Here is a 16,834-nt window from a genome sequence, read left to right as displayed (position 1 = left end):
GCATATTTCAGCTTCTTCACCAGCAGCTCACTCTTTCGCACTGTCCCACCCCATGTTCGCTGGCTGATGTTGGCCATGGATTAGGCTATCCAGCCTGGTTGGTAATTCTCTTTGAAAGCTATGTGTTTGGTAGAGAATTTAACTCTATTGCTGTGGTCACCACATTGGGGACAGGAAGGCATTTTTTCCCATGGTGCATTTTTTTACCCTGGATTAAGGGATTAGGCTTTAGTCGCATCTGGCAGTTATCTCTGTTTTGTGGTATTGATATTTTCGGTGGTGAATTGGTGTGTGAGGCACTGGTAGTTAGTGGCTGATGATTTTTGTGTGATTACATCCTATTTTCTTTGGCCACAACTCCATGGGCATGAGTTTTTGGTGGTGATTGTAGATAGATTCTGTGACTATTCAACCCAAAACCCAAGAGTCAGATGAAAGCAGTATGTAGAAGAGGGCTAAGTTTGGCGGAGAATAGCAGTTATGGGCATAGACGTGATTATCGAGTAAAGATGTAAGAATACACTGTCATGTATCAGGCCTTGTTCTTTGAGAAGGGAATTTTGTCTGGGAGGCCCATTGAATGGTGACTAGTGGGAACCCTGGACTGAAATACACATTGCCCAGCAGGGATGGAATGTAATGTTAGGTAGTTATTGATTAATTTGTTGTGGAATTTTATTGAAGATGCAGCTGATCTGCTTTTTATCATAAGTTGGTGGTGTGAAGTGCTTTCTTAGGGAAATCCCCTGGTGTCGACAGCAGTGTCAACTTACTCTTTAAAGGTTTTAACTGTTTCAGTTTGTTGATCAATGATTCTTTCACTCTTTTACTTTACTTTAACCAACTGGGTGGTGATGGTGGGTTGTTTGTTTGTTTTTTAATTCTGTGAGGTCCTTAAATCAGACCATTATTTTTTTTCCACAATTACAAAAAAAATAAATTCTATCCTGAGCTGAGATATATCCCTGTGGATTTTCAGGGAGATTGATTTGCTTTGGGTAAATGTAGGGTGAGAGTTTAAAAATTATCCTTCTAATGGGAAGTTAGCTTCAACTTTAACTATGGTGTGACTGATGTCGCTCCATACATAATGACATTATGACCCCAAAACCTGAAGAAGAGCTCTGTGTAAGCTCAAAATCTTGTCTCTCTCACTATCAGAAGTTGGGCCAATAAAAGATAAAATTTCACCCACCTTGTTTCTCTGTTATGTCCCCAACACATGTGTGATTTTTCCATTAGATTTTTTATTAAGTACAAATTTAAAAAAAAAATTGTAAAAAAATAATTCTCTCTACAGCGGTGTTTGAATTCAATTATTATTTTCCCCAGTGTAACAGTAACATCATGGCACATAATAAAAAAGATCCACTTTCTCAGTGGAATGATGATACAGGCCACTGATAATGAAGATCAAGGAGAATTCTCAGTAAACGCTCCTTATTTTTGTTTCTTCCACCCTTTCTTTGTTCAGCGGTTGCATCTAATACTACTGGGGCAATTCTACGCCAAACAATTAAAAACGCTGTGCACAATATTTTAAAATTCTGCAAATTCTGTTTGTCAAAATAACACTATATAATCATGCCACTTTCAATTATTTAATCATTTATTTCAAAATACCTGGCAGCAAGTATGTCTGTGACAATACAGACACACACAAAAATTCCCCCAGGAATAGAAAGTTAAAGAAACCCCTACTACAGATGAGTTCCTGCTTCTCTGCCCCCTCCCCCCGCAGAGCCCAGCCAGGGGATCAGACACTCACACCCCCTCCTTCCCCAGAGCCCAGCCATGGGGCCTTTCATGGCCCAGACACTCACACCCCTTCCCCCAGAGCCCAGCTGCAGGGCCCCCCTCTGACCCAGACACTCACACCCCCTCCGCCACAGAGCCCAGCCATGGCCACCCCCAGCCTAGACACTCACACCCCCTTGGCATGGAATTTCCTGCACATCTCCTTCCTTCAGGGCACGCTGGGAACTGCACCAGCTCCTCTTCCCCCCTGCAGTATCTTCTAGTTGTGAGCTGGGCTCTGCCACGTCCAGTGGCCCCTAGTGGTGGCCAGCAGTTCTGCAGCCCATTTCTATTGGGGGGGAAAGGAAATTCTGCATGCAAAACATTAATTTCTGCAAAATTCTACATTGTGCAGTGGTGCAGAATTCCCCCAGGAGTAATCTAACCCTTGGTTAGCTCAGCTTTACCGCTAGTGCTTTTTCTCATGTTGATTAATGAGGGAAGGCAGGCTTTGAAGCCACTATCTTCTCACAGACAGGTGCAATGTTTCATCTGTGAAAAAGTTGACATGGAATTAGTTGTAATGAGGGAGCCATCTAAACACACCATTAACAAAGGACAAAAAACGTTGACCTAACCTGATGCCATGCCACTTTTGAATCCTTAGCTCTTTACTATCTTACCGTTTCAAGATTTGCCATCCTTATTGCAATCTGTGTTTCCCCCCATTGCCAAATTCATGCTGTAAAAATCAAGCAAATAATGTAAATGAGCCTCTTATTCCTTTGCCGGGCATTTTCTGTATCTGTGCTCTGCACATTTTATTTAATATTTTATATCAATGATAAAAAAACTATTTAAAAGTTGCTGAAAGAATATACAGAATGCTGTTAAACTCTGCTTCCTTGTCATTTGAGAAGATATAGCATGCACACTGCAACCTATTTGCAAGCTGAATCAAAGCATGACACCAGAAGACCTAAGTGTATGAATGTTGATAATCAACTGCTTAATTTCTGTGGCTCACAGTTTTGGCCCTGATTCAACAAAACACTTAATCATATGTTCATCTTAAAATACCTGCTTAAAGTTAATCACATTATTGAACTGGGATCCTTGGTCTTCTGAATTGCTAAAAAACTCGTTATAGCTCCAGCAGAATTATTGTTTATGATATGCTTTAAAATAATGAAACCACATATGACAGAAATAAAATGATATCTCCTACGTAACCAGGCTTGTCACTATACTCAAAATTTAATAAAACATGTTTTACATCTGCAGGTCAGAAACTAAAGAACAAATTAAGTATTCAAGTGAAAGGTTAAAGATCTACTACCAAGTAATGAAATGCCAGGTGTTTATGAAACTCCAGAGTCCTGTGGGGGAAAAAGTAGAGAGGAAAGACAGGAAGAGTTCTGAAGCTATGGGTAAAACAACATAAACAGGATACAAAAAAAAAAAGAAGTGGAAGGGAAAGCAATTATGAAATGTGGCTCAATATGTGTGAAATCAGAGCCATAATTTCATCCTGTCAGAGAATAAGAAAGGAATTAACAATAAAGCCACAGAAAAGGAGGGGGTGACAATTTCCATAAATCAATAACCAAGGTGTAAATGGGATCTTGAATAACAATCTTATTCATTAAAAATGAAAGTAGAGATGGATTAGGATTAAGAGACACAACCACCCTAGCGTTGGTTAGCCCGTGGTGTGGGCTCCCAAGGAGAGTGATGGGAACCTCAACTTTTAGCACATTTATAACTATACTGTACTGTGAACACAACTGTATCATAGAATATTAGGGTTGGAAGAGACCTCAGGAGGTCATCTATTCCAATCCCCTGCTCAAAGCAGGACCAACACCAACTAAATCATCCCATCCAGGGCTTTGTCAAGCCAGGCCTTAAAAACCTGTAAGGATGGAGATTCCACCACCTCCCTAGGTAACGCATGCCAGTGCTTCACCACCCTTCTAGTGAAATAGTGTTTCCTGATATCCAGCGTAGACCTCCCCCACTGCAACTTGAGACCACTGCTCCTTGTTCTGTCATCTGCCACCAACGAGAACAGTCTAGCTCCATCTGAGAAGCTCCATCCTAGTGTCAAACTGCACATGAAGGCTACTGTATTACAAATTATGCATGGTAATAATTCGTACGGAGATGGACTAAGTGACCCAACAGCTCTTTTCTAATTCTAGATTCTTCAAGATCCTCCATAGCTCTGTCCTTCGTTTTACCTGACAATAGGCTGAGCCCCACTGTGGTGTCTTTGAACCAGTGTACAGCCAGCTGCAGATTCCCTTACTGTAGGAGGTCTGACGTGTAGCCAATATAGAGTGACCATATAGCAAGTGTGAAAAATCAAGACACTTTTTTGCAGGGAGGTATAGTTGCATATATAAGACAAAGCCCCTAATATCGGGATGGTCCCAATAATATCAGGATGTCTGGTCACCCTAAACCAATGTAGCCGGCCCTCTGCCTCCAGAATCAGAGATGTGGCCAGAGCAAGCTGTGCTCTGGCAGTTCCCAGCTGCAAACAGCTCTTTGGAGGACATTGCAGCTGGGACATAGTGTAGAACAGCCCTTAATCTGCTCTAAACTATGGTGTCAGGGAGCCACAGGATGCCTCTTTGAAACTCCCTTACTTGGGCTCAGCAGTGGTTTGAGCCTCTTGTCTCTTATTGCGTCATTTCTGCTCCACCAGCAACACCAGCCTTTTCGCCCTGCTCATCAACTTTACCCACAGCCCTCTTTGCACTTTCTTGCACACCAGTCTGTACTCCTGGCATGACCTGCTTGAGCTGCTATGAAAAGTCACCACCCTCAACTCATTCAAGCCCCTTTTTAAGATCCACCTTTTTCATTATGCCTGCACAAAATTAACCAGATTAGGACATGTTTTCCCAGAATAATTTATAAAAACCTTTCCTCATACTGCCATGCCCATGCTGATTAAATGCATAATCTTGGCTTCTAAGCATCTTGGAGAAGGCTTTCTGTTTTGGAAGACACCTAATAATATATCTTTAGGTGGCCTTAGAAATAATAATAGCAAAAGTGAGGGAACCCTTATCTTCAAAATAGGCCTTTTCAAAACTTAAAATATCTCTTTTGTATTCTACTTTTGCAGGATACCAAATGTTGTGGTATCACTTGACAAAATACAATGCCATGTCTAGGTGAAATTTTCAAGAAAGCTCACTCGGTCTAACTCTGCTCCTGTTGAAATCCATACGGGTTCTAATGGCAACAGAGTAAAGGCCAATGCTGAGCAGTTTTGAAAATCCCACCCTATATTTCTCTGTCTTCCTCAGACATCCAAAAGTTGTCCATGTCAATGTTTCTTAATTGGTGGGTCTCAATCCTTATGGGGGAAGAAAGGGTGGATCATGAAAGGCAATTGGGGAGATGGGGGATGTTTGCGAGGCACTGAAAATGTTGTTATAATCTAAATCAAAGAAAATCTCTCTCCACCACCGCCTACCCAGCCTTACTCTTCAGGGTCAAGTATTGCCTCTCAACAGCGCAACACACACACACAAATAAATTATATAGGCGTATCGTTGTTATCATTGATACATTGTTATTGTTACTTTACAATAAATGCCAGGGGGTTGCAAAAAATTTTTACTTCAAATAAGGGGATGCCATCTTGAAAAGTTTGGGAAACACTGCCCTATGTGATAGAATCTGGCGAAGGAAAAGACTTATCACGTTACCTAGTCCATCTCCCCGCTATTGCAGGACTGTTAACTGCTGTAAATGTGCTTGTATTTTGACCATGACCAATTTAGTCTAATTCAGACAAACTTTGGGGTTGTATCGTGCCTGGTATCAAAAGATCACAAAGCGCTTGCCAGGCACTTATTAAATAAGCCCGACTTCCCCCTTGTGACACAGTAAGTATTATTGTCGCCAATTTCTGAATGAGGAAACTGAAGCCCAGAGCTGCCTTGCCTCAGGCCATATTGTGTGGCCATGACAGAACCAAACAGAACCCACCAGTAAGCCCCAGCTGAGCCGAGCTCTGTTCAGTAGACCACCCCGCCTTTCTAGTAGCTGACGTGTGCTCTCTGAGCGGGTCGTCAAGTGGCACACGGGCAGCTGCACATCTCTGGCTGAAGAGTGGCTCAGCTAGTATGGTAGCAAGCCAGGCTAGCAGAAGCAGGACTTATATATTATTTAGGGATGAAGAATTGCATACAGATTGTTCACATAAAAACAGTGTGTAGTCTACCCACTGTGAATACAGTTAATTTACTCATCTTTATGCTTCCCTGATCTTCTTCCTCTGAAATCTGCTGGAAGGGCAGATGTATAGGCTGGGACATTTTCCAGATTTCTTTCTTTTTTTCCAGTGAGGCACTCAGCACAATAGTGAATGAAACAGGGTCCTTGTGTATTATAACAATACCACTCGTGGTGCTGAAGATGCGTTCAATGTGCACGCTGCATTGCGGGCTAATCAAGCTGAACTACAATCCCTTCGCTGTTGTGCTCCCCTGCAGCCTCTGTGCGGCAGCAGAACACTGCACACTCTGTGAAGTACCAGCTGCCTTTCCCAACATCCAGGCTTCAGAGGGAATGTACCCTGGGGTCTGGAATTAGAACGAGGGACTGGGAGTCAGGCTCTACTCACAATTCTGCCACTGAGTCTTTGTGTGGCCTTGGGCAAATCACTTAGCATCCACGTTTCTCCATCTGCAAGGGTCCTAACATATCAGTGCCTCAGAGAGGGGTTGTGAGGCTTAATTAATTTTGTAAATCACTTGTAGGTTACCAGATTTGCAAAGTAGCTGGCAGCATGGATGGCTATGTTTGCCTCAGGTACCAATTGCATTGAGCCAGCACCCCAGTGGCTAACATGTCATATTGTGCTAGATATAGCAAGTATTTCCACAGCCTTCACAATCTCAAGTACAATTCCACAACTGTTGCAGTGAATAGGGTACATAATGCACAGAAATCCAGCCTTAGCTTTAAATCTCTGTTTTTTCCAGGTTTTCTCATTCACGGATTGTAAACCCTACATGATAAAAGAATTGCACTGGGTTTTAGCTCCCTGAGATTTAGCATTGACGTTTTTCTCATCTCACTGACAATGGTGTAAATGAAGAGTAACTACACAGAAGTTACGAGAGTTTACACTGTTGTAAACCCAGTATCAGATCAAAATGTTACTTATTGACTTAATCGTTATTACTATTGGTTTATTATATGTATTGCGGTCGTGTCTAGTCACCCCAGTCATGGACCAGGACCCCATTGTGCTATGTGTTGTACAAACAGAATAAAATGATAAGCCCTGCCCCAAACAGCTTGCAATCTAATGGGATTTGTCCAGCTAACTATCCAACTCTTGCTTCGAGAAAGTCAGCTATCTTGCCGTTGTTTTGGTCTGTTTAATTGTATTATTTCCTGGTGACTCTATCCTCTCAGACTGTATGTACATTTAACTAATGCATGCTGATGAGATTACAGTTATCAATTGAAGAGTAGAACTCTGAAATTCAAATGGTTCCATACGTATCTATTTATCTAAGGTACTTATGTGCCAGTGACCTAGAGGTAAAAGGCTGCATTTCTCATTGTCAGTCCCTGAGCCAATCATCCCCTCTGTCTCCTCTACTCCCCACCTAACACGTACTCACATTTTATTTTTTCCTGTGCTTTTAATGCATTGTTTTCTGCTTTGTCCAACCTCACAGCTGAAGGCTGATGAGAGGATCATCAAAACGGAATACGGACTGCTGATCCGCAGCCTGCAGAGAAAGGACACAGGGGCGTATTACTGCAAAGCACAGGAGCACACATTCGTTCACACCATCGTGAAGTTAAATTTGAACGTCATAGAGAATGGGCACATGGAAAGCACTCAGAAAACGGAGGAGGACGAGGGACGAGGGAGAGATTTGCTTACTGAGTCGCGGCTGAGGTACAAGGATTACATTCAACTTGTCAGCAGCCCCAGCTTCAGCCTGGAGGAGTGGTGTGAACAGATGTGGCACCGGGAGAAGCGGCGGCAGCGGAACAAAGGTGGGGCAAAATGGAAGCACATGCAGGAGATGAAGAAAAAGCGAAATCGAAGGCACCACGAACCTGTCAGCAGCCCAGATGCCAGGCCAACAACTACGTAGCTTTTATATTCTATTTAAAGAAAGGACATTTAACATGCAAAAATACTGTGTTCTGTTTTGTGCATCCTTCCTATTAATTAATGTTGCTTCTCACTGAGATTAGATAATGCACAGTCATTATTGAGCTGTACAGGACTGCACTGTAATACTGGAATATGATAGCAAATGACAAATTCCTTTTTTGAGCACCGCGCCCAAGGCAATAATTCCAAATCTGTTTTTTCCCCCAAAAATTCAGATTTTGTAGCTAACACTTAGTGAGAAGCTGATTCGTGACATATGTCATGGGGGTGTTCCATGGCTTCCCTGGCATAATTTTTATATGAGATTTAAAGTCTATGTTACAGTATATTATTAATGGACTGCTACATTCCACCCGAGAGTTGGCTGCGGTTCAGGGGTAGGTGGATGTATTTGTAAAAGTGCTTGGGGGTCTTGTAAGGATGGGAGGTGCCATATAGATACAGGCCATTTCATGACAGATCTGCAAAACTATATTAAATTACCCATTGGGCATATATTTAGGTACATGGGTGGCATTTGCTAACGCAGAGAAGCAAAGCAAAAAATCAAGTTAAATATCAGCTTAGAAGTAACACTCGTTTTCCCCTTTAAAAATGTAATCACATTTTAAGAGGAGGAAATGTAGAACTTTATTCATTAGGACATAAGCAGCCTCTAGTTTGCAGTCCATCTGCTGAAATGAACTGTTGACTCAAATTGAAACTGCCAGCAAGATACTGGAGAGTAAATTTCGTAAGAAGCATGTGGGAGGTACATGCACAAACCCTATTAACAAATAATGGGATTTCTGCCTTCACCTCTATTGTCTTGCTGAAGATTTTACCCTGAATGTCTCCACTCACCTCTACAACTCTAACCCCGACTGGCTTCATTTTCTGGAGCATGGTTAGTTTGTTGTGGAAAAAAGAGGAGAGGTGAACACACGCACAAAAACCCTCCCGAACTTGATGACAAAAGACAATGAGGGAAACATATTTGGTGACAGACAGAAACTGACAGTGCTCTTACACCAGGTATAACAATGGGGAAAGAGCAGACATTCCTCAGACTTGTGTATTTGTTTTATAAAAGGTCTTGTGTATTTCAAACAAGGTATTGTGTTGTTGGAATTAATACTTTTTTATTATAATTAAATAAAAACAAAAAAAGCTGATGTGTAAATTAACTGAAGTACAAGTTAGAGAGGAGCAGCTTTGTGATTTACAATAGCATCATTTGTAAATTGTTCCTAGTTTTACTTTCTGCTCTTTAATAAGATAAATCTTCTTGTATGAGCAAGAGACACTGTGCTTCCTTCAGATCTGATTTACACCAGTGTAACTCCATTGGCTTCATTGGACTTTCTTCCAATTTACGTTAGTGTAAACAAGATCAAAATCAGGCCTATTGCCTCTTCTCATGCTTCGCAGCCCCTCTCCCCCACTCTACCAAACCTCCCCCTTTTTGCCTTTCACACCTCTTTCTTTGAGTGTGAAATGACAAATTAGCAACGTCCTCACATGGAAGGAAGCTTTGATGGATACTAAACCGACAGACTTTACTTGTTTCTCATGCATTCTACATGTCTGGAGAGCAAAGTCTGTGGAAAACCCATGTAATTGATGTGCAATTCATTAAGGAACCAAGAACTTTGGCTCTGAATGCTGGAGAGTATCCCTATCTGCTACCCAGTGTGTGTGTGCTTTCAGTCCCCGATCAATAATTGTGTCTATACAATCTGTGTCATTGTACATTTTCTTTCTGATAAATGATACAAATATGGTGGTGTGTTTTTCAGATCGGAGAAAGGAACCTCAGCTGACTCAAGTTTATTGTAAAAAAACTAAAACTGAATGTGCATGTATTGTATAAAGACGGGGTTTATATTCTTTGTTTTTTCATTAAGAGATACATTAGTTAATTAGAAGGTATTAGGTAGTTTGTGCTCAGTACTTTGATAGTGTACTCTGCAAGTGTTAAATATTATAAAAGACGAGAGGGGAGTTTCATTGTACAGGACCTTTAATCAAAGAGACTGATGTCTTGGGATCTTATTAGTAAGGTTAATCCTTATTACTCTGAGTAGCCTATTAATGTCTGTAGAACTTTTCACAATAGTAAGCATTATGCTCAGAAATCAGCTTGTACAGCAATAGGACCTTAGGTCAAGATTTTCAAAAGTGACTAGTGATTTTGACTGCCCTGATGTTTCTTGCCCAATTTGAGACTCCATAAGGGGTGTTATCCTGTAAATATGAGGCCCCTTTAAGGAATCATAAGTTGGAAACCCAAAAATGAGACACTCAAAATCTTGAATCACTTTAAAAAAATTTTGCCTAAGAATGACTGCAGTCACCATACAGAACCCACCAATGTATTCCGTGTTGTATTTTATCAGTCCAGAGAGTACCATCTCTCAGAGTTGGTCCTTCTGGGAATGAGTGGTGCCACGCCATGATTAAGCTCAGGTGCTACCATCAAATAATCCATCTTGGGCCTGTGCTTACATGTACTGACAAGGGGCCTGCTCCTGCTCCCACTGAAGTCAATGGGAGCAGGACTGGACTGAGTAGTGTAATTATTAATTACAGCACAAACCCTACTTACCTTATTCATAAAAGTAGAACCATTGGACTCACTTCAGTGGCCCTACTCAATGAGATAAGGTGAGCAGGATTTGTCTTAAATAAGCTGTTTGTTGTTTGGTTGGTACTTTTTTCCATCTTCCTTAAGAGCTGAACACAATTGGTTTCCTTTAGGTTTAAATAGCTTTGCAGAGCCTAGCGCTACAATCCTCGCACAAAACTCCCCATCAACTTCAACAGGAGTCTTGAGGGCCTAAGGGCTGCACCACTGGGACTGCGAGCATAAAAGATTGAATTAAAATGTTACTACTCTTAAATTCAAGGGGTTTTGTTTTATTTTAAGTATTCTTGCAAGAGGATTCCTCTCAGAGGATTGACCTCAACTCTCCTGTGTGAAGTAGCAGAGTGAAGCCCCAAGCGAGGAATGAGGCCATTTCTATCCTGGGGAAGTAAATTCAGTATCCTCCAAGTCGTTGTGCCATATTGGATTCATACCACCCCGGGGAGGGATATTTAATAATATTGTGCAGATAAAAATCTGTGGTTCAGTACATTTTATAAGTGATGTACTCTGAGCTAGCACACTGCTTCTCATAGTAGATGATACGCTGGTCATGATTCCAAGGGGCCCTGGAGACCAGTAAATTAGCTAGATAGTCCAGGGAACACTGAGGAAGGATAAGAAGGGATTTCTTTAGACAGTTGTTTGTTATTCAGTCAATAACCAAGGTCAGGAGTAAGAGTATTGGATCCTTCTGTAATGTACAATCCCCAAAACAGTTTCAAGGAGAACAGAATGAGCTAACCCAGGGAATTGTAGCAACAAGAGCCAGACAAGAAAGGATTCCCTTCCTAAATATATAATTTAAAGGCACAAACCTGGGTCTACTTAAATTTCAAAATGATGACTTGAGGATCCATTGTGCTGCTGAGCTGTACAATGAGCCACAACAGGCTCGTAGTTAAAATGAAACTGAACCCACCCTCCTTAAAGTGCTCAATAAAAGTACAGACACTCCCCGACTTACACAATCATTCCGTTCCGGAAAGCTTTGCATAACTTGACTTTTGCGTAAGTCGGAAACGTTTACCCAAATGCAAAAAAAAAACCCTCCTATTTCTAGCTCACGGAACTTCTTCTGTAAGCATGAATTTGTGTAAATCGGGTCTTGTGTAACCCGGGGAGTGTCTGTAATGCTACCCAAAGTTTAGGTTAAGCATGGAAAAAGTTACCTCCACATTAATAACTGAAGGTTCTAAACAGATCCCCCCAGTGCAGACTTTAAAAAAAATTACTTTGGTTCAATCAGTAATAAATGCTCTTCCCCTACCTCAAAAAAAAATAAAATAAAATAATTCCTTCTCCCCCCACTTCAGAAGATAACTGGTATTTGCCTGAGTTGCATCCATTTCAAACAGGCTGTCAGAACATCCAGTGCAGCTTGTATTGTAGTTGTTAGAATTCAAAAAACTGATGCCAGCTTTAAGATCCAACAGGTCCCTAAATACAGTAGTAGTCCAGAAGTCAGTTAACACAAATCTGGCAGTGGGATTAGCGGACAAAGGAATAAAGCGTTTAACTCTTCTTCTGATAAATTGTTTCCTTTGCTGGAAAACATTCTAGGGACATGTGTGAAAATGTATTCATATCACAGACACAGTTTTCTGTGCAAGCAGTTACATTTACACACATACTGAGGAGCCAAGATCCTTGATTTTGCCAGTCCTCAACTAGACATTGGATCCTGATTCCTATCTCAATCATACTGATGTACACAATTAAACTTAATGGAATTACTCTTGGTTTACATTCATATGAGATCAGAATTGGGCCGTAGTCTAAAATGCTCTGAAATTTTAATCAAATCTATGTAAGTCTTGATATGCACCTACCATTTACAAATCCCTTATCGAAAATTAATACATGATTATTGGAACATGATTTTCCTACTAAACTGCTGTCACGTGTATGACTGTTTTGTAGGGACCTACATAAGTAATTGGATGCATTTTATTTTATGTGTAACACAAGGTTATTGCAACTGATTAGTATGAGTTAAAAATACTTACAGAGCCAGCTCAGCCATTGATGTCAGTGACCAAAGTCCCATTGGCTTCAGTAGAATATAGATCTGAACCTAACCAAAGTAATTATAGCAAGTTATTCCAACACGCAGCCTAGAGTGTAGATAACTATGTAGAGATTCATTATACAGAGGAGAATCAGGAGTTAACTGCATGGAAGGCAGTGGAATTACACCTGCATGACAGGAAAATCAAGTCCACATGTCTCTCCAATATATTCTGTTACAATTTATGAAAATTTAAGTGGTCCCTTATTATATTTTACCTTAGTGTCACAAATATTACTCAGAATTAGGCTTCTGTGATTAGCTGATATGTGAAATCCTTTGTAATTGTAATCTATCTTTTCAGGTTTATAAAATAAATTCATTATAGACAGGAAAAGGAAGGATAAAAGAACAGCTCATGAAAGAATTTTAAGGCTGTGAAAAATCTTGGTTTTTTTACTTCCATATAGTATTTTAATGATGATAAACCTAAAAGTGTCCAAGCCAGGCATACATTTTCACAGTGCTGAATATTTAAATAAATTATAATACTGGGACAACAGTATTGCTACAAACTTCAACAGACGCAGGATTGGGCTCTTAATTGATCAGGTTTGTTTTTATAACCCACTATCCAAGTCTGTTGTCTCAAGTTATCGGGCCAAATCCTTCCTTGGTTTTCACTCAGTCCTCACTCAGGCAAACTCTTGCTGACATTAAGAAAAAACTAGGAAAATCAGTGAAGATTTCAGGATTTGGCTCATTGCTTGGTGTATAAAGTTAAACATACTAGAAGGCCCCTTAACATATTCTCATCTCAGACAATGTTTTCTCTTAAGCACTTGTGTTTGTATAGATTAGTGTCTACCACAAACTTTCCTAATGTTTTGACACAAAACTATTCAGTGGCTGACAGATGTAAACCAGATCTGGAAAGACAAATCACAGATCGGAAGGTGAAATTTGCCTCAATAATGAGATTTTGAAACTCTTGTTTAAAGTTGGTCTTTTCCCTCTTTATTGTATTGTTATTGTGTACAATTCCCCAGTTTAAAATCAACGTCTATTGTTCTTTAAAACAAAAACCCTTCTGGGTGATGTAAGAACCAGAAAAACATTTCCAGGTGACTTTTATTACTGCTATGGACTGCTAGTTAATCGTTTCATATAGTCTGGGCCAAGAAAGTCATCTGTCCACTCATAGGCAGTCATGATATTTTTAATGGACGCAGACATGTCTCGATTTTGGTGGTGTTTATATTCTGCTCCATTACTCTTGTTATATATAAGTGCCTTTGGCTGCTTTTTGTGTTCTTTCATTTTGTTCTTGCTATTCCTGCTGCTAAATGGAACCATGTCCAAGACCAGCCATTTTCTGAAGATTCAACATACGTGGTAATAGTGACTGGAACAGAAGGCTTAGGCAGATAACTTGTCTGCTAAGGTGTGTCATGGCTGCCCCGGGCAGAGCCTTGTGGGCTTCACAACTTTAATGAGTTTTGAAAGCACTTAGCATTTCATAGGACAGTACCATATATCTGCCTATAGGCTGAAAGCCAGGATCAGTTTACAAAACTTGCATTTACTATACATCAAAGCACCACCTAAAGTCATATAATTTGTTATCGAAAGTTCCAAAACTCTGATAGCTAGAAATGGTCAAATTTTAAAAGGAAAAAAATACTTTATCAAAATGTGGCCATTTTCCAAAAATGAAATATTTTTGGAAAAAGTTTTCATATTTTTGAAGTTTTCCATTTTGTCAAAAAAAAATCAACAGAAATTTGTAAAGAAAAAAATTGCCTGCTTGTTGCTTTTCAAAATGTATATTTGTGCAGGGAGGGAAGATTGCATGGCCAGTTTTGATTGGTCATTTTCGGGCTTGTTTACATGAGGAAAAAAGCCCAGAGAAGCTGGTGTGGAGCAACTTGTACACACTAGATACTTCACATTAACTCTCTGTGTGGACATGCTTACTCTGCACTAAGAGCACCTTTGTGTGCTTTAAAGCGTAACGGTATCCACACGGGTAGCTAGTGCATTTTAAATTCACACCCTAGCTTATTACTCCACACAAACTTCCCCACGCAGACACGCCCTTAGTCACAAGGGATTTTTTAAAAAACATTTTTTGAAAATTTTAGTTTGAAAATGAATTGTTTTTATACAAGAAAATTCAGGAAAAATGAAAATACCGGGAACAATGGCAGCATGAAAATTGCTTTCAAATTTTCCAAAACTCACCCAACTTTAAAAAAAAAAATCAACCTGCTCTAAAGGATTTCTTAAGTTCTGTTACTTATGATTTGTTCATGACTTAAATTGAAGAGATTTCTATGTAAAGTAAATGTAAAAATGTCATTTTAAGTTTGCTAGTCAACATGTTGACATTGTAAAAACTACAATACATTACTACTGGATAAGAAGTACAGAAATCTATGAAACATACAAATCAAGAGAGACTGATCTATAATCTTTTCCATCACTTGTATGAAGTGCATTTCCCCGCCCCCCCTCCCCCCCCCCCGATTAATGACAGAAAATTTCAAATATCTCAGCATAAGTCTGGCTAGGAAGAAAGGAAACTGCTCAAAACCTCTCCAAGTGCTCTCAAGAGAAAAGTCATGGCCAAGCAGACTGACCAAAAGGAATTTGGTTAATGCCTCACATTCTGTCAGTAAGGCTAATATTTTCACATAGGGCAAAACTCACACTATTTCATAAGTCCAGCACAAGAACTATGCACCATTTAAAACCATGTTATAGGGCTTAAGTGGTTCTTAGACTGACTCTGTGCAGGAGTCCATTTCACATTTATAGTATCATTATTTATAGAGTAATATGGAAAAAAAACATTTTTGGTGGAAAGGGCCCATTTGTAAATTACCATGGCTAAATATAGAGACACAGTGGGTGAAGCAATATCTTTTACTGGACCGACTTCTGTTGGTGAAAGAGACAAGCTTTCGAGCTTATACAGAGCTCTTCATTCGGGTAAACCTGAAAGCTTTTCTCTTTCCCCCACAAAAGTTGGTTCTGTAAAAGATACTACCTCACTCACCTTCTCTCTTTAATATCCTGGGACTGACATGGCTACAAGACTACAACCAATAGAGTTAATTATGTAACTTCATAACTAACGCGTTGTACATGGTCACTAACTAGCTTTGAGCTTGGCAAGCCTGTTGTTTTAACAGGAATTCCAATCTTGTAATCCAAAGGTATCTGAAACTGTTAAATGTATATTTTGGTTTTATTATAATAAATAGCAAATTCTGACAGAACTTTTGGTGTCTATTTTTTCCCCCTAATCATACCAAATAGTACAATATGGGCTTCCAAAGAAAAAAAGATTGCAAAGTGAGATGGAAGTGGGAAGACGTAGGCCATGTTTGCTGTAGGAGTGCTTTACTGGTGTAGGAATACATTTATACTATACCAGCAAAGCAATCCTAGTGTAACAGCAGCTACTCCAACAAGTCTGTGTTTTTGTATTGGTGTAGTGAAAATGCCTATTCAACAAAACAAGGTATAGCAGTAAAAGGACAGCTTTGCCAGCTGCATCTACACTAGGGTCTTCTGCCAGCACAGCTATGTCGATCAGGGATCACATCTCTTTTCACCGCTGACCAATGTAGTTATGCTGGCAGACATCTGTAGTGTGGACCTGGCCTGAGGAACTAATAATACAAGCAAGGAGCTCTTTGAAGCTCACACAACAGCATTTGTGAAATTGATTAGCTTTCTAAACTTTCTGCATGCCGTTGCTCACAGCGAGTAGTACATTACGTCTAGTCTCTGTGAAATCAGTGGGGCTGCTGACTAAATACGGCACTACTCAGAGAGAGAAAAGGAGGGAGGGGGTGAAATCTGGCCGTTTGGAAGAACTTGGGGGCCTATTCACACACAATGAGATTTATAATGTTAATGACAAGAGATTCAAAGTTTACTTGACACTGGTAGTAATTTAGGTTTCTATGAAGTAATATATTTGATGCAATTTTAGAGTGAGCGAAAGAACAGCTAGTTGCTGTTAGGGGGCTTATTCCTTCTCCCACTTACTTCCCTGGTCCTTCTCGCGTGAACAGAGAGCAACAATACCCGAAGTCCAAAGGTGCAAACAATTCGATGTTTATTGGGGTGAACTTCCAGTAAGCATGATTCCAGTTTCCTTCCTTAGTGTCCCCCTTCCCAGCGCTGACACCACAGAGCCTTATCTGTGTCCCTGTTCCCATTCCCCCTCCCTCAGCAAAACATGATTCCAATTCCCCACCCCCATTTCCCCCTCCCA

At 40.3% G+C, this 16,834-nt stretch overlaps 1 protein-coding gene across 3 annotated transcripts in view; it reads left to right on the top strand.

Moving 5' to 3' along the window:
* The window catches only part of SEMA3D (semaphorin 3D), a 188,814-nt gene extending 172,996 nt beyond the window's left edge, over positions 1-15,818 (top strand). For all 3 annotated transcript variants that reach the window (XM_074942568.1, XM_074942569.1, XM_074942570.1), the window contains exon 18: positions 7,455-15,818. In XM_074942568.1, coding sequence (XP_074798669.1) covers positions 7,455-7,883 — 429 coding nt within the window. In that variant the 3' untranslated portion in view covers positions 7,884-15,818. The remainder of the gene's footprint in view (positions 1-7,454) is intronic.
* The last annotated feature ends 1,016 nt before the right edge of the window (positions 15,819-16,834 follow it).

The sequence above is a fragment of the Natator depressus genome, chromosome 1 (assembly GCF_965152275.1).
Source record: "Natator depressus isolate rNatDep1 chromosome 1, rNatDep2.hap1, whole genome shotgun sequence".
Taxonomy (NCBI): domain Eukaryota; kingdom Metazoa; phylum Chordata; order Testudines; family Cheloniidae; genus Natator; species Natator depressus.
This window is presented reverse-complemented; position numbering and strand designations above follow the sequence as displayed.